The 18,861-nt window shown below is 39.0% G+C and overlaps 1 protein-coding gene across 1 annotated transcript; it reads left to right on the top strand.

Moving 5' to 3' along the window:
• On the top strand, positions 1-13,338 carry LOC131784352 (nonsense-mediated mRNA decay factor SMG5). Its single transcript, XM_059101155.2, has 21 exons — positions 1-184; positions 1,182-1,280; positions 1,740-1,863; positions 2,173-2,329; positions 2,991-3,068; positions 3,919-4,008; positions 4,281-4,359; positions 4,665-4,787; positions 5,188-5,247; positions 5,824-6,083; positions 6,654-7,349; positions 8,105-8,256; positions 8,693-8,768; positions 8,903-9,084; positions 9,303-9,359; positions 9,744-9,857; positions 10,037-10,093; positions 10,500-10,653; positions 11,127-11,217; positions 11,328-11,405; positions 11,926-13,338. The coding sequence occupies exons 1-21, from the start codon at positions 108-110 to the stop codon at positions 12,170-12,172; spliced, it is 3,051 nt and encodes a 1,016-aa protein (XP_058957138.2). The 5' UTR covers positions 1-107; the 3' UTR covers positions 12,173-13,338.
• Positions 13,339-18,861: the final 5,523 nt, after the last annotated feature.

Here is an 18,861-nt window from a genome sequence, read left to right on the forward strand (position 1 = left end):
GCAAAGATGTCGGTAGTGAAGGAGATAGTTCTGTATTTTCAAAAAGATTTGTATTGCAAAATAACCGAGATTGCTCCTAAAAGGGGTAGTGCCAATGAATATCTTCAATGAGAATGAAGAAAGTTTCGGTGGCTGAGGAAAACAATGGAAAAACTCAAGGAAAAGAGGGAAGCAAGCTTAACAGGTGAGAATTTCTACGTTAGATTACGGGATTGTTAGCGATTCTTCTGCTTGTTGTAACGCGAACGAAGCACAGTTTTATAACAACAGAAATCTGTCTTCGACATCGTTAAATCCTACCAAAGTCTTTCCAGTTACTTTTAGCTCCCAAAAATTAGCAGTTTGGGGGCAAAAATCATTTCGAGAACAAGCGCGTTTTAGCCTTTCTTAAATCTGAACACGTACGAAAAGTATATTGAAATTAATCGACATTGCTCGCTCTTCTTGCGTGATCGCATAAACGATAGAGTAAGAATTTAAATAAGTAGTTGCGAGTTACTACATTTCTTCCTAGGGTAAACGTTTTCTACTTATTTCCAGCATTTTCATTATGCAGAGTCAAATGATGAAAGAACTTGGGTGAAAGTTGAAAGTGATACTTTTGAACGTATAATTTTACCAATTTGTACCTTGCCATATCAAACGACTCCCTGAGCTGTTTGATGTTGTATTTAATGGAAATTAAATTCAGTTTTGAATATAGAATATCGATGGAACATTGTGGTATTTCTCTACATATTCGTGTACCTGAATAGTTTACGTTGGATTAAAAAGAACTTGGCAGCTAAGCGTAACAAAGTTAATAATATGCACATGCAGAAACATACAATAAATAGAAAAATTCTGCCCAACAAGGTAAATTTAACTTTTTGCAGTTATGACAGGCCTAAATCACGTTTTGGATTTTAAACTTTTTCCTAAACAAAAATTTAAAATAAAAAAAGCCAATTTAGGTTTCTGATTGTGCTTCCCATTATGTACAGGGAATTCATTTATTGTTTTTTACAAGTGTAAATCAAACTGATGATAATCAAAAAATGATTGATTATGGCACAGCAGTAACAATAGCAATGATCAGATTGTTTATTCAATTTTCTTTGACTTGCAAATTAAATTTTAGAGTTAATGGATATGAAAAAAAATTGTGCCTCAACACATCAGAGTGACTCATTTCTTTGCAGGTCCTCTATGCAACTTGCAAATAGAGTGGATATTCAGCTGAGGTCTGCAGTGGAATGGCAAGATCTTTTTCATCCAGATGCTGTTGTATTGCGACAGAGGTACAGTAGTTACCTATTTTCATTTTGTCTTTATAGAAAATTAGACATTTTTAACCATTTAACTCCTAGGAGTGACCAAGATATACCATACAATATCAAGTAGACATTTGATGAGAATATATAAAAATATCAATTACAGGATAACCATTTGATCCAACACTAAGTTCTCAGAATGAGAATTGCAAGCAATCTGTGGCTGATAGTAGGGAGAACTACTGATGAGATCTTGGGAATGAAAGAGTTAATAACTGATAAAGATATGGTGTTGAGTATCAATCATATTTTATCAAGAAGGGAAATCATTACAATGTCATGTTTCCTTGCATCATCTTCAGATAGTAGGTTATTAGTGGTTTTATGTCATTTTTAGCTTTCCTCTTAATCATCTGTTGAGAAAATTTTCCTCTTAACTGTTAAGATTTTAAAAATACCCTCTAATCACCTTTGAATGGTTTCCAGGCTTAGAGCCCAGTGCGAAAGCCTTATTCTTCATCATTCCAAGGAGTATGGCCGTAGGGCTGAAGAACGACTATGGAGAAAGGTCTTCTACGATGTCATCCAGAAGCTCAGGAACCATAGAAAGGTAATGAAAAAAATAAACCTCATGTAAAGAATAAACTACAGGGTTGTCAATTAGGTAATTTTTGCTATCCTTGTTAATTAAATCACATACTCTCTAACTCAAGATCTGTTTTAGCTGGCCCCCATTTTGTTGTAGTCAAGTGATTATAAGGGAATTGGGTTCGGCATAATATTCATTTCTCAATACATTTGTCTGTTCTACATTTACCTTCATGTATAATAGTATATTGAAATTATGAAGAGAATTGACAAGCTAAGAGGAGTAACACCACCTATGCTATTTTAAGGGTTAATTATTGTGTTGTGTTAGATCCAAGAGGGTGATACCCTTCCTCTAGATGGAGTTCTCCGCACCCATCTGTCCTCTGCAGCTGGATATTATTACCACCTGTTGACTCATCTTCAGCGGCGATATCACCTTGCTGTTGATGGTATATTGTCTTGGGGTTTGCTATCCAGGCACCAAGGTGAGAACTTGCTTTCTTTTATTTACATCAACTTTCAATAACATGGATTTATTATTTAGTAATTCCTTGCTTTGTTTAAAGTTAATGCAATTATTTGGGAATCTGTAAATTACCCTGTGTTTCTTTAATATTGAGGATTGTGTCTAGTAGGCTCAGGAGATTGAAGATGATTGTATCATTTGACTACAATGACTAGATGCTTCTGCTTTATGCCAGATGCTTTTGCCTTATGTTTTCTGAAAAATAATTCCTTTTTTTTTAACCACAGAGCAGAATTCTCCTGTAGAATTTCAATGACCTCAGCTTTTTTTTCTTCATACAAAAAAAAGTCTCCTGTTACTTTATCCCTTTACACCCTAACATCTGGTATTATATTCTCTTTTCTGTCCTCTTTGTATTTCCTAACAAGGAGAATTTGTTTCACAATCAGAAGTTTCTTAAATTGGTGATCATTTCCTTTATTCTCATGACCTTTACATTTGATTTGAGGATGATGCTGTAAAGAGAAATCAGAAGCCAATCACTCTAAGGAGTTGAAGGGTTATATAATTCCTTTACCACTACATTACTAGATAAAAATCCTTTGTTTTATGGTCAACCCCTTTAACAAGGAAACTCCTTTGTGTTAGTAATATTAAACAAGGTCCTTGTGTTTTCAAAGCTGAAAATCAGGATGAAGAGGTCCAATCCTGGGCAGTAAAAGCCTGTCAACGCTGTCTCATATTCCTTGGAGATATTGGTAAGAATTCTTTTTAAGCAGAGCCCCAGGTTTAATTTTTCAGGAAGTCGCTTTTGGTAACCTACAATGATATTTTAAAATGGTCTCTATTATTAAAAATTTGGTTGCCTTTCTGCCCCCCCCCCCACCCCCTTTCTGCTAATAAAAGAAAAAAAACCTGATGTTGATGGGAGGACATTTCATGTTCAACTACATGCATTAGGTAGTAAACTAAAAGATGCTGTTGCAACACTTTCATTTGCCAAATTGGTATGTTTACCCTCTTGCCAATGAAAAGACTGTTATGATGGTTAAGAAAGACAGAATGAAGAAATTCTGATGACTGGATGAGAAAACATTTACTATGAAGTCAGTTAGACCAAGTAACAAATCATGTTTAGTACAGTTTCAGTCTACTGCTCAGCTGAGAAATATCTCTCATTTGAAGTGAGTTGAAATATTGGTTTTAAAACCTTCAATATGGTATTAAACATCTTGAAACATTTGATATTTAGTCATTATACTTCTTACAGCAAAGTTGAGGGCTAGAGTTAAATGCTGCACATAGTATAAAATGAAGTCTATGTCAATGAAAGAGACTTGATCACTACTCATTTTAGGTTTATGCATATTTGGGAGTTATAAAATGGTTGGTTGGCATTTGTTCATTTGATATTGGACCAAGGTCAATTTTTTTTCAAATCTGTTGATTCCCAATTGGGGACTTCAAAATTTTAGTTGCCAAATGTATTTCTCACTTACCACAGCAACCAAAATAGTTGCAATTTGGAGCTCTGTCAAGAAGGCAATTCTTTTAGCACAGGTATAGTTGCTCAGATTTCTTAGTAAAGATATGATTTTCTTTCTACAGCACGGTATCAATCAGACATTGAAGGAGAAGATGCTATTAAACTTGCTGAGAGGTTCTACTCTGAAGCAGCTCTCATTAATGTTGACATAGGTGACAAAAATTAATTAATTACAATGATTTCCTTGTGTTTAAATGAGAACTGATAACTTTAATATCTCTCTATGCCTTTGGGTCCAGTTCAAAGCATAGGTAATGCCATCTAATGTATAAATCACTATCCAGCAGATACCCCTGGTACGTGTAAGTTTTAACAAAATGTGCAGCATCATCCACTGGGTAGAGATTAATCCAATGGATGGTTATTATTCACCTTTCACACCAGATGTATGAATTATTTACCAAAATTTTTTTCCTTTTCTTAGGCATGCCTCAAAACCAACTTGGAACCCTTGCTGGCACGAAAGCTTATGGCTGTGAGGGAGCCTATTTTTACTTACGCTGGTGAGATTTCACTTAATTACCCTGTCCAGAGATATTGATGTGTTGAGCAAGGGTAATCTTGCTCAGTTACAAAGGAATAAAATGCAAAGTTTCCAGTGTTGTTTTTATGACAAGAAAATAGGATTCATATTCCTTAGCTTGCCAAACTTTTTGCTATCATTGTTCTACATTTACAATATATGATTATGTTACTACCTTCAAAACATGAGTACAAAGATGCATAAATGAGAATAATTTCTATGTACTACATTTCAAGTCTACACAGCAAACTTATGTTGGGATGCATGGAAACTGTTGTTTTGCAGTTTGTTGTCCAAGGAGGTGTTTGATGGTGCTGAAGGAAACTTGCTGAGAATTTTTGAAAAGAACCGTTCCATCCTGCATAGGATTAAAGAGTTGCCTTTGGATGAGCCCAGACCCAAAGAAAGGTGAGTTGATATGCTAGCTGGATTTCAACTTGTCGCACTATTTGCGCTGGCAATCAGCTGGTGTTCAGTTTAGCGCCCCCACCCCCCCCCCTCCCATACCTCATACCTCCTTCCCCTGATCAAAAGCTTTTAGATTTTAGTTTTATAATAATTATTTTCAGTACGGTATTGTCACATCATAAAATATACTTGTATTTGAAGGCTTGTATCAGTGTCCCTTTCAAGCTTGTAGATTTTCATGCCAAGAAAAGCATACTATTTACAATATCTATGAAATCTGGGCAATGACAAAGGAGAACTTTAAGTTTTTACAAAGCCTACCCAGGGCTTATACAAGTGTTTTTGTGCTGTATAACCATGCATGTTTTTATGGATAATTTTTTTTTCCCTTTCAAACCAGATTAAAGAGGTTTCTAGTGTACTTCTTGTACCTCCAAGATGTGTTGTACCAGCATGAGAAGTGAGTACATGCATCAAGGCAGTAGTCATAAGAATATTGTACCCAATTTATGTACTAAACTTTTAAAATTATGTTTCAAATCAAGTTCCTGAGTTCACAATTAATTTAGCATGAGTCAGTTTAGAATGGTGTAACAGGGGCTTCTGATCTTGGAATGGGTTTTTTATGGTAGTTGCCATGTGTTTGTTAGTTTAAGTTGCCATGTGCTTAATAAAGCTGATGCAAAATTTTTTTTGCAGTGAGGGGGAAAATTGGTTTTTAGTTTATTTATTGTGAAAATGAACAGTAGCATGCTTGTTGAAGAGTTTCCAAGAGTTAATTTTTATTTATTGTGGTAAGGTTTAGCCAAGAATGGTATTGAGGAGGACTGTTGTGGGTTGGAATAAGTCTAAGAGTTTTTGACCTTGGAATAACTTTTTGGACTGTGACTATGACCACTTGGGTTATCCTTTGAATTGTCACTCACTGTAGAAAATAACAGACCTTTCTATGACCACCTTGGCTGTGACAACCAGCTGACACTACCTCTCTTAAGCCATTTGCCCCAAATGACATATCTGTGATTTCTTTATTTAGTTCACCCGAGATAAGCAGTGAAGACATAGGTCATCTTTGCCAGTCAGTATTACAGGACTTCAGTAGTGTCCTGTCTGTAGATCCAGCCTCCTCCACTCCAAGCCACAACTCATCACTAGAAAATGGTCTGATTGCTGCTCAGGAAAATGGCGGTCTGGAGCATGACGTCACTGAAGACATCGATGACGTCATAAGCAGCTCGCTTATGGTGAAGCTGGTTGTCATGGCGATTGCAGCTGTGACCAGACTACAGTCAAAGGGTGAGTGTCGACTGAATACCCCATGAAGTTCCTACGACAAAAATAATCTCTCTAGCGGGGCGTTTTTATCGAAGAATCTGTTCTCTTACTGATGATGTGGTGTGTGACCTGTGGGTTGCATAAATGATTTGTTGTAGACAAAGTGTTAACGTAGGTAGCCATAAAGCAAAGTAAAGGAGATTGAATGAAGCTAGTCTGCGAGCAGGTCCTCATTAGTAGGGCTTGGACACTAATCGTTAGGGAAAGTATGAGGCTTTGAGAAACGTGAGCCGGCGAGATATCTGCAAGGTGGACTCACACTGAAAATGGGTGCCAGACACCTGGCAAATTTCTCTAATTCCCCGGCCGGTTTCAAATCTTCCCCAAGTCTTTCCGCGGACGGAGAAACGCTTGTCGCGCAGCTGAAATAAAGCCTTTACGAGCTGTTGAGTGACTTAGCTTGAACCTCTCCTGATCTGAAAAAGTATCGCCTCCAGAATTCATAATGGAAAATTTGAAAAAAAAAATCGTGTTTTTTGTATTCCGAGTTCATGATGTGGTTGTGATATAAGGTGTTCTTTAATTTGGCAGGTTCTCAAGAGTCGTCGGTAGCAATAGCGTTCACTTTAGCGTTCTTGTCTCTTCTTCTTCAACACTGTATTTCGTCGTTAGAGATTTACTTAGCTAAAGAACACTCCAACGCAGAACACCAAGCGATGAACGGACCAGCAAATGCTGTGCTCTCACACAACGGGCTGAATTCGGAAAAGTTGTCGAAACACGATAATTCCGTGACAGGAATTACAGCGCAAAGTAATTTAAACCGAAACAAAGCAATCAAGAACGTCTTGAAACATCGGCGACGAAGAAGGAGGCGAAGAAATATCGATTACAGCTTTGACAGCTACAGTGGCAGCGGAAGTGATTTGGAGGAGTCGGAAGACAATGAAGAAGACGAAGACAGCGACTTGAGTGAAGGCGGAGAAATGGACGGGGAGCTGGAGGATTTGGTCAGCGATGAAGATGACAGTGAAGATGTTTATGTAGAAAGTGAATCGGACGAAGAGGGTAGTAACACTGGATCCCTGCCAAAGGCGATGTCCACGGCTGCAAATGGACGACATCTGATGAAGGAAACACAGCATAAACCCGCAGACAAGTCGCTTTGTCATCAAATTGCTTCAGACAAGCTGGGGTTTAGAGCCAGTCTATTGGGACAGAATGGGATTTCAGTGGGGAAAGTTTTCAGGCCTGATCTGTTCAGTGATGTGAGCGACGCAGAAACAGGTAACAGAACAAATTTCCATTAATGGACTTGAATCCTTATCGTTCTGTATACATAGATTAAGTTCCAAAAGATTCATTTATGAAAGTTTTCTGCGTGTTTTACGATTAAAATCAAAATAACAATTTTATGTTTTGCCAAAAATTCTCTCAGGCGTTTAGTTCGTCCGAGCAGTTCATATCTTGGTTAGCTCGCTAGTACTTTGTTTGGTTGACTGGATAGCGCTATTTTGTTTTTCTTTTCGCCCTGTGGTTTCGATGGTTTGTTTGTTTGTCTGTTTTTATAGCATCTTATTTTGTCTTTGGGTGACTTGTCTAACTTCATAATTTGGTATTTTTAACTGAATTTATGACGTAAATTGGCCACCATTAAGAGTTTCTTTGTTAGCTGTGAAACTCTTAGCGGTGGGCAATTTACGTTATGAACTCAGTTGATAATACCAAATTACCGTGTTATACTCTGCCACAGACGCAGCACCACAGTTTCTTTAGAAACGTACCCCTTTTATTCATTTTCCTAACGTCAGTTTGCTTTTGTAAAAGCTTTTAAGTGCTTGGCAAACCAGATTTCCTAAACAGAGCCCCCTGCTGTAAGTCGGTAGATCTTTTGCTCTACATGGTGAGATCAGTCATCCGAGGTTGAAGTACTACTCTGTAAAAGAGCAACGGAGAACCATTTAGTTAGCTTAATGAATGTTGTAAATTACACTGGTTTTCTTTATTATTATAATTATTATTATTATTTATTATCTCTGAAGAGTCTTCAGTGGCCTCAAGAGCTGAAATACTTCGAGATTGTGTAGAATCCAACTTGCTGAAGGCCATAGCCAATCAGAAGCTCTTACCTGCCATCAAGGTGATGACTGACTGGCTGCGACTCAACGGAGAACTGGTGATGACTTGTGTTGAGGTAGAACACTTCATGCAAATAATTTTGTTGAAGTTCGAAAATGATCGCCATGATGTAGTGAAGGGGGGGTTGGGGAGAAAAGCGTTCGCCTGTCATTGCGGTAGCCTGTGTTCTATTGCCGAAGTAGATGTTTCTTGTGGTTTGAATTTGTTTTCCTTGCTTGTAAGAATTTCCTCCAGTTTTCCTCTCTTTACGGGAAAAAAAAAACCTTTCAAATGGTGACTCGACCTAACATCAGATAATAAGGCTTGAAGAGCTACCCCTACAAGGAAAATGAAAATATCTCCTCACAAGCTTACAAACCTCTGGCTTCGTACGACAGAAATTTCAAAATACCTTCTGCAAACGGCTGGCTTTGAACGACAAAAATTTCAAGCGTAGAAGTTTGCCTTTGCCTTTGAATTCATGGTTGAGCTCTTCTTCGTTGTTGTCCTAGAGCCTCAGCTCCCTGTGGTCAAGACTGGCTGTTCTACTGAACAAGTTTCCATCGCCAGAGCAAATGATTGTTGCAGGTAGGCAATGCTGATGGCATTTAACTTACCAATCTGGATCAGTCGCCGTAAAATAACATTAGAAATTAAGTTAATTTTAGAGGTTATTTCATTCGTTTTTATTGTCCTATCTTTTCATATTTTTGTTTGGTAAGTTCCATTAACAAGACTGCAAACATGGCAAAGTGTTCTTGACGAGCCGCTCGATAAGGACTGGGTCCAAACACGTGGTCTACCAGAAGACATGTCTCTGTTAGGATTTACTCCACTGACCGCTATACACAATAGGCTCGACAGGAAGTGGAGCAGGCTTACGAGGGACTGCTACTATCTTGAGGTAGTATCATTAACACTGCTACATAAAAGTTGATATTTTTGTATAAATCTCATTCCTATTTTATTGTTAACTGTCACTTGTTGCACGAACGATTATGAAAGATGAATTTCTATCTTTCTTTTTGAGGAGCGGTTTACCGCTGATTTCATTCGTTTTGGTTTATTCAAAGGTTTCTTATTTTAGTAATTATTTTAATTACTTTTTTTTCGCTGTTTCAGGCTGCAGTTCGAGTTCAGTGTTTGAGAAGCTTTGGAATGAAGGTGGCTTCTACTCAGGTACCTTCCATTTGGTTTGTAATTATATTGGAGTTTTTTTCGAGAGAGCTCAGTAATTTTAAGTGTTCAAATACTTTTTGGTAACAACGTACTCTTTGGAGCGCTTTTCGATTGATTTTTGCCAAAAACAAAGCCAATTAGGGTCAGTGGCGAATCAGAACAAAGGGGAAAATCGCGAAGGGTCATTGACTTCTCAAAAGAAAAACAACCAAACTGTCAGAGGCATAGGAAAACGTGAGAGAGAAAGTTTTACATCTGATTGCTTGGGAGAGTGACACGAATTTTCTCAACCAATCACAGAGTGAAGAGAAGCAAGACCAATGAATTTCCGGATTACTGACAAGGCTCAGTGAGAAATTGCTCTATTATCTTTACTTTCGACAGGAGCTTAGTTCGTTCGATTGCGACCCGAACACACATCAGTTTGTTGGACCTCAGCAGATGGCGGAACGAGAACAAATGATGGCTGTTGATAAACGACCCGCAGCACCGCCTGTGGTGAGACAGGAATTATTTGGTTGAATTATTCACTTACATTTTGTTGTCAAAAGGGAGAAGAAAAAATGTTGAACACTGCCTTTCAGTTTCCTTTTCCTCTAAAGGTCGGGAAGGGGTGAGCGACTTAGATCAGCAAAGACACAGCATGACCGTTTTGTTTCTCTGTCTCTCATTATTAGGGAGATCATGATAGACGAGCTAGAGTGATGAAAGTGATGGCGCAACAGTTATTACAGGTAATTTAATCATTTGATGATATACAATCAGTGACACCTGAAAGAGTCCAATTTTTTGCGTTTAATTTATCCATTTATCACGTTGGAGCGCTTGATCCGTTGCTCATATTTTTAAGGGAAAAAATATGAGGAAAAGAGATAACTCTAAATACTGAGGACAGGGACGGAGTGTTTAAAAATACAAGCCCACCATTCCCCTATTTCTCCCCCCCCCCCTTAATACCGGTAGGACTGAGACTTGCCTCATTTCACGCCAAATAATTAGTGTGGTGGCATGATGATCGGACCTGACGACGCAGTGATTGAAGCACAAAAACTTCTTTACGATTATCTGATAATTTTCACTTTTATCTTAAAACTTGTGGACTTGTGGAGTTCGGGGATTAACCTCTCAATCTAATTGTAGTCGGAAGTGGCTGAACTAGAGAGCACCCTTAACGCAGCTCCTCATGATGGACCAGTTTATGTTGTTCCTGATGCTATGGCACTTTGTACTCAGTTACATCTGGTGCGAAGACTGATCGCCTCGGAGAAACTTGTGGTCATCATTCCTATCCAAGGTAGGATAGCTTGTAGGCATCTTTCTTAGTATTCTTTTATTCGGTATCATTCCATTGTAGAACTATTTACTTTGGATTTTTTAATTGCAGATGTAAATTGAAAGTCTTGAACGACCAAGAGTGTCGTTTTCGTGCTTTCCATTTGTTAGCCAATGGTGCACATTTTCCCTTAAAAACTGGTTTCATGGCGCCAGTGGTCTCATTTTCCCGCACTTGACACTGGTTACACAATTTCCCGCGCTTAAAATCAGTTGGATGGCGCCAGGTTCCTTATTTTCCCGCATTCAACACTGGTTGCTTTCTTTTCCCTCGATTTTCAATGGTAACAAGTCAGCCCATTCTTGGCCTCGCTTATCGATTGGGGCACAGGAAGAATTTCTTCTAAATTTAGTGCAAACTCCGTTTTTAGAAAAGCTATTTTTTTCACTTTTGGTTCGGGTTCTACATTCTTTTGGTGTATGATTTTCTTGTAGTAATTTCTGCGCTTGACGATCTGAAAAAGTATGACAGTGGTGCGAGAGAGGCTACTAAGTTTTTAGAGCAGGAGTTTAAAAAAGGCAACAGGTACTGAAAACGACTGATTTCTTGTGTCACATCATTTTGTTTGAACTCTTCGTTTTCTATTTTGTGGTTGAACGCCTGCAATGCTCGTATCCTTTGCACTTGTTCCTTAGATGGATTAGAGCTCAAAAAGAGAATGAAACCTTAGACGGACAACGGAGGCGCGGACGTTATGAGGACGTGGCAGTGTGGTAAGAATATCATTTCCTGGCTGCAGGCTGTTTATTTCCTCGTTCGCTAAGTCTCATCGGTGTTTTTAAGGGACAGCCATCCCTTGCGAGAGAGAATCGAAAAAAAGTCTCACATTGGAAATTGCTCTTCCATTAGAGTGGCTTCATTGTCATATGACTGAGGGTTTTGAGAATATTTACAGTTCGCTTTGTGTCATTGCATAACTCCAATCTACGTCTCGGTTATTGGGTTGGTTTTTTGCTCCGTGCTTAATTACTGTTCACTTCAGGAAATTTTGGTGAGTATGGAAAGAATGAACACAATTGAAGAAAAATTGTAAGAATTTCAAGTAACAAACTTGAAAAGTTTCAGACGGGTCTCATAAGATAGCACGTTTCGAATGGAAAGTGAAGGTAGGAGAAAGGAACTTCTTATTCTATTAATCAATCACGCGATCTGTATGGAACAGTACCCACCCTTGGATCCCGAGGCTGTCCGTGACTAAACAGCCGACTTAGTAAGACATTTTGTATTTTGCAGGCGTTTCAATCAAATCGTCAGCTGTTGTCGCTTCTTCCTGCGTCAAACTGGCAAGGGCCTCGTGACTTTACTAACCGGAAGTACCTCGTATGAGGCTCCAAAGCGAGGCCAAAGAAAGGGTGTGACCTCTAGTGGTACCCAGGCTACCCCAGAAGCAGTGGAATTTGCGCGAAGCTACGGAGTCAACGTGGAATCTCTTCGCGCGTTCTGTGCCCGGTTCTCCAAGCAGTATAAGGCAGTTACGTGACGTTTCGTGGAAATCCAGATGTTCTGGAAGAGATAAAGATATGATGGGTTGTGCACCTAACCCTAAACCCCAACCTAAAATGTAGGGCTGAAAAACAACATGACCCAGCAATACCAACCTAGCCGGGTGCAGTCTATAGATAAAGCAAACCACCACAGGGTAACCAGCTTGTTCCCTATTGCTTAAGGAGATGTTTAAGTGTAACCTTTCAAGTATGGCACCCCTTTCCAAGATAACGTTCTAAAAATTGTAGACGAATTTCATTTCAGCCTTTATAAAGGTGTGTGCGGCTTTCATTAGCTGTTACAGCTCGCAATTTCTGTGTTTGAAGCAAAACGTTCGGTTGTCATTCGGCCATCAATGGCCATACCCATCATGTAAGACAAATCCTATCTTCCTGCCTTCTCGACTTAAATTTGTATTTGAAGTAACAACTGTGGGAGGGTGGGGTCGTGAGTGATTGGTATTGAACACTAAGTTGTTGCATCTCGATAGAAGTCGGTTTGACCTCCGCCGATTATCTCGGATTTTGTCTGAAAATGTCAGTAATCGAGGTAAAAGTTAAAATAGATAGACCATGATTTATTGTGTTGGCTCTCAGCAATCTTCATTATTAAGTGTTTTCCAAAATGTTTCATGTCATGACGGTAGATATGTTAAGCAAACACACTCGTTGCTGTCAAAATTACGCTTTGTTGCTAAATGTGCGCAGCTAAATGTGCGTAATAGTATGGTAGGCATGGGTAAAAGTACCTCCATTTATTTTCATGAATAACTTGGACCATTAGAAACGGTTTTTCCTTATATTTAAAGGTGATGGCATACTGATCCATGTGAAATGTAGATTGTTAGCGTAATGGAACCCAGCATGATTAGTTTGCTTGGAAAGACACGGTTTGAAAACCTTCCTGTTTGAAAAGTTTTTCTTTTGCACACTATTTGATCATGGGGCATGATTCGACGTTGCTTGATTGATTCATTTCACGCGCTTTAAAAGTAAACATCGAGCAGATAAGTAGTAAGGTGGCCGAATAAGAAAATGTTAGATCTTGAAAGGTGTCAAAAATCGACGTTGCATTGATGCATTGTAGAGACAATTAGTGAATCAATAAATGTGTTTTCTTGGACAATCACTCTTTTATCTCATGATTAAAACTGAGAAACAACGCAACATAAATTTACTTTCACAGAATGAGAGTAGGATTTCGATTGAAACATGGTGGTGGTAACGAATGTGTCTGTGGTTCTGCAATGTTGGGAAAAAATAAAATGAAACAATGAACGCACCCTACCCCTCTTCTTCTTTCCGAAATGGACGATGATGGCGCCAAGACTAACACGTATGGGAAGAAAGGTTAGGCGCAATTTTCCTTTCATTTTGCCATTTATGACTACACATTGCCCGGCTCCCAGAAGTCCACCTCCCAAATAGAGGCGAAAGAGCCTGAAAAGCATAATTCATCATTCTAACTTCATCGAAGTTTCTTCGAAGCCTCTTTTCCACGATTAAGAAAATGTATGTCCCATTACGGCGTTTATTTGAAGAAATCAAAATAAATTCAAGCTCACGCGAAACTGGAGCCAATTTTAGGTAAAAATCTGCGTGACACAGAAATCGGTTTAACGTTAAAAGTGGCGCGGCGTAATCGTTTTAAGCCAATACCGACACGCACGCGACCCAACCAATTTTCGTCACTTTCTAAATCGCTTTATTAAAGTTGCGATGGCGGATTTTTGCAAAGCAACTGAAGCCAATTCAGGAAGCCAATCAATACTAATCACGCACTGGATAAGAAGTGTCTCTGATGATTAAAAGAAATGTTAGAAAAATGATGTAATGAATAACTCGATCGTCATCGATGCAAATAGTCATTGCTATGTCCAGACCACGTGATATGAATCACACCATTTGTGCGCCACCCAAGGCTCAGAAATGCTTTGGACATGGATTAGCTGCTATATTTTGTTACATCATTTCAGTACTTAGAGGACATTTTGTTCCCTTCAGTTCTACTTTAAACCAAGATCAAATATTGGCCTTTGTGTATGCTCTTTTTACAGGAGAGCTCCCTAACTTCAAGGATGAACTTCACTCACCTGAATGCGCGCCGCCTTTCAGAAGACTCTTATTCCCTATTTCCCCGTCCCCCTCCCCCGAGGGGTGCGGGGGGGTTTGAGCACTCACTCGAGCCACACGCCTTGGCAAGAACGCGTCGGGGTTTACAAGCACGCACTCGAGCAACACGCCCACGCAAGAACGCATGATACTTACGTGCGGTTAATTGTCTTTCAATAGTGTAATTATTGTCCCTTTCTTTACCGACAATATTATATCATTAACGGCCTCGGAAACAAGGCTCTGTTCTGGAGTCTCGGGTCTTCCGAAAAAAAAAATTGCCAGTCTATTTTTAAAATTGCGGCGAGATGCCAGAGTACAATATTAGCTCTCCTTAATCCTATTAACAACCACAATAAAGCACATAGCACCGTAAAGCCATGAACTGTTTACTTAAGAATTCTTTTCGTGCCCAGTCAGTTTAGTCTAAGCAGCTTTGTTGTATAAATCTAAGGTAGAGCGATCACTATCAATAGATTTTAACTGGTTGAGGTGGCATTTAAGTGATTTAGACGCTATCTTATGGTTAGGTCGCGTTTCAGACAGAAGATAAATAGTTTTCTAAAACATACCACTTGCTAAATTCAAGCTGTGTCAACGTATTTGGTACCGGATGAAAAAGTAGTGAAAAAAAAAACGTTTTTGTTTGTATTTCACGAGTGCATCACGCTTTTGCTCTAAGACCACTTGCCACCCGTCAAACTTTTCTCTTTCAAAAACAAAAGCAGCTGATAGCCGTGCAAGTGACTGGTAAGACCCTACTGCTTAAGTAGGTTACCATGAATTATCGTCGAGGCGTTTTGGAATTTTCCGTTACCTGACAGTTTAAAGAGTTTAAAAGGCGTCTTTGTTTAAACGATTGACCAAGGATATTCGCTGGGACTAATTAAAATCTTCAGCGATACAAAGGCCAATAAAGTGAGTTGTAAATCCCCAGATTTCAAATTCCTTGAAAAAGCTGATGAACTTTTTTTGGAACGATATGTTTCACCAAGTTGACTACAAAGTCCAGTCTACCCGTCTTGCGGAAAAATCTCATAGGGTAGGTTGGGATCATATTTCAAGAAAAATAGCCACTTTACGCCTAAGAAATGTTTCATTCCGTTAACGGAAGACTCAGGAAAGAGTGTTATGAAGCCGGTAATAGGAATCTCTCAATTCACGAAAGGGCAAATACTCTCACGAAGCAACGTTTATTGGATGTAAACCCACTGTCTTGTAATCATATTTCAATTATACTAGCTTATACTTCCGTTTCAATATCGATTCACGCAGGAAAAATTGCCAGAAAATTATCATGGAAATTCCAACGAACCATTTAATGCACGTTTATAAAGTATCTAAGTCAACACCCATCCTGTGGCTAAAATGGTACGCGTTTCTTTTCAAGAACTCCTGATAACAGAAGATCTTACATATCAACAGATGTTCAAATTTACTTACCGTCGTTTTCAAGACATTAGCCAAGCACTTAATTTTTTAACATCCACTTATGTCACCCTAACTCTATTAACACGCGGATAGCGGAAAAGGCTCTCTATTTCCTAATTAAATAATTAACGACAAAAAACACGCAAAGGAATTTACAAACCACGTGGGAAGAAGTGGCTTTCACCCGAGTGCTAAAATCAATGGACATGGGTGTAACTGCGGTATTTTAATCCCTATTTCAAACAGGATGCGGTCACACAGTTCCGCACCGAAAAATCCATATATCTCTCAGGAGGAGAGGAGCTGTGTCTTGTTTTCCATCTGGCTGTAAAACAAATAGGGCTCGTCCGTTTGTGTAGTTATTTAAGACCTTAAATATAGCCATCTCATGATGAAACAAAACCATTGTGTGCTTCCTGTGAGGGCGTTAGAGCAATGTACATCATCTGATGACGCAAGTAAATACGAGCCTTATTCCAGCCTAGTTTGTCATCATCTAATCACAACGTTGTAAGTTGCTTGCTTTTCTTCCACATTGAGATTTTATCTACCTGCGCCCATTGTTTACAGCATTTCTTTTGGAGATTGCGATTCTTTGCATTCATAACCGAATTATTATCGTTCTCTACCCACTCGCAATAAGTATTTCCTTTTTAAAAAACCATCACGATTCTGTCAAGATTTTGTGGTAAATGCAATATAAAAACATCATAAAACTGTAAACAAATATGGAAATGACTCAACAAGGCTGCAGATCTTTAATTAACCCTCGCTGATAAAATATGGCCTCAAAATAAGTTTAACCTTTTGAAAATATCCTTGCACGCAATGTGCCGGATATCTCAAAAGCCTTCACATTCCTATTTCCTTTCCGCCAGTTAATGTCTTTCGATACCTGTAGATGTCTCAGTATTTTCCTCCTTTGCCTCGGTCTGGAGAAACTCAGTGTGGTACATTCATTAGAGGGGAATTTTAAGTGAAAATAATTTGTGGAGGGCCAGAGATACGGCATTGACAATTCAGGAATGTTTTTCGGTTATAGTTAACTGACTCTTCTAAGCTTTCATATGCTTGCCTAATCTCGATGTTTTCAAACGCGTAATATTTATTTTTGGCTGTTTTCCTTTATTCCAGTCTAGCTTCCAATCAACGGGGTGCGGTCTGAAGCGGCCGCATACGCTGAGGCTGGCATGTTTACCAAAATGACTGAGTCTGTTTTCTTTTAGAAAAACTGCACGTTAACTCCATGTTTTTTTTTCCGTCTCCTGGTTGCCGCTCGAGAACAAGATTTGGCTCATATTTTGAAGAGCACTTTCTGATTACGTACTTAATCACTCTGCTAACTTACCAACTGGCATGAAATCAATTTGTAAAAATAACTCACGCAATGTGCTAGAGACACTGTAGGCACTCAAATTTTAACACCTTTACCGCCAATTAGAAATGGCAACCCCGTCAGTAAGGCAGGTCATTCTGCAACCACCCGCCTTCCGCTTAAAAAAAAAGCCGACTCCGCTGCCCTGTGGCTTGTTGGAAGGTCAAGTATTTCCTACCATGAATGTGGCGAGACATTTATCTAGCGCACACAATTTAAGATGGCTCGCTGATATCCGTGCGGTTGCATGATAATGATGTCAAGCCGCTTGCTTCTTACAGCTAGTTCCCTGTACGATCACGCACGATCAGTTGCGGTGTTTCCATTTCCTCTAGCTGAATCATCTGTTCTATTTCGTTTTAAAATTCATTCCTGGGTTGCACAAGTCGTGTTTAAAAAAGTATCTGAATCGAAGAGTTAAATCGTTCACCTTAAGCTGCCGTCCGTATGGTGGGAATTCCTTAGTTATGCATACCTGTTAACTCAACCAAAATCACATTCATTTGCCACTTTTCACAGAGATAATACGAGTCAAGAGGTTGCTTCTAATGTCATTTATAAGCAGCTGAATGCTTCATCATCTTGTAATTGATAAAGTGCATGAGTGGATTAACCAGGCTCCCCTCCCAAGAGCTTTCTCACTCGCTCTTGGAATTCAGACTTAAGTAATTATCAGTATGGTTCTTGGGCTTGCAAATTGACCTCTAGGCGCAGAGTGTTCAGAGGGGCTCATAATGGCATATCGCAGACGTAGACTCCGGCCACCAACAACGAATTCCGTACGAGATGGGCTGAGCCCTTCAGCATCGTGATTCAGTTCTAGTGTCGTGTATAGTCCGTATAATCTGCTTTCTGGTGGAAATGACCAACTGACAAACCGGCAAGAAATTGCGCTTCATAAAACCTGATTAATTTTCTTTGGTGAACTCAAGGGAAACTAGGAATTCCTTTCGTATGTTATGGCAAAAAAAAGACAAATAAATTTGACACATCATATTAAAAAGAAAACCGTATAAGTGTATTGTTGTAATTTTGTTTTTCCTCAGGGTGTTTTGAGTCACGTGCTCGGATTGATATTCTTATTGAAAGTCGAAATAGAAATAACATCTCCAGAGCTGTGTTTCAACCCCATACAGCTTTTTTCATTTTTTTTTTTTTTTTGTCTGCGTAGAAAACATCACTTTCTGATTTAGAATTTGCATACAGAGTCTCACTTATCAACTTAGAGTGGAAAACACTTTTAGGCCTGTCTGGGTCACGAAAACAAGTATATCCACATTTCTCGAACTCAATTGGCGGAAAAGCGCACTGAAGCTAAATCACGTTCTTGCCATGTTAGCTATCGGTAACTTTAAACCAGTACAATATTTTAAACAAAAAAGTGAAATCCGAGGATGAAATATCTGCCATGAATAATATTGGTACCACTCACCATGACGTAAAACCACAGACTTCAATATGATCACGAACTGTATTCACACACACACAAAAAAAATTACAGAGAGGTCAAGTTTAAATTATTAAGTGTTTAAGTACATGACAGAACGTGAAGGAATTACTGCCAAACGCGATTAACCATTTACTTCGCTGTAAGCTTTGGGCTCAGGAATACCATTTGTGGAATTTTAAATCCCTTTCTCGTCGGCCTCTTCAAGTTTATTGTCTTTAACTCAAGTAGTTCAAAAAGCGGGCTGTAGGCTTAAAAATCCTTTACTCGTTGACGAGTAAACTTCTCTCTTGACAAAGGACAAAGACACGTCAAACAAG

This window comes from Pocillopora verrucosa, chromosome 4 (genome assembly GCF_036669915.1).
Source record: "Pocillopora verrucosa isolate sample1 chromosome 4, ASM3666991v2, whole genome shotgun sequence".
Classification (NCBI taxonomy): Eukaryota; Metazoa; Cnidaria; class Anthozoa; order Scleractinia; family Pocilloporidae; genus Pocillopora; species Pocillopora verrucosa.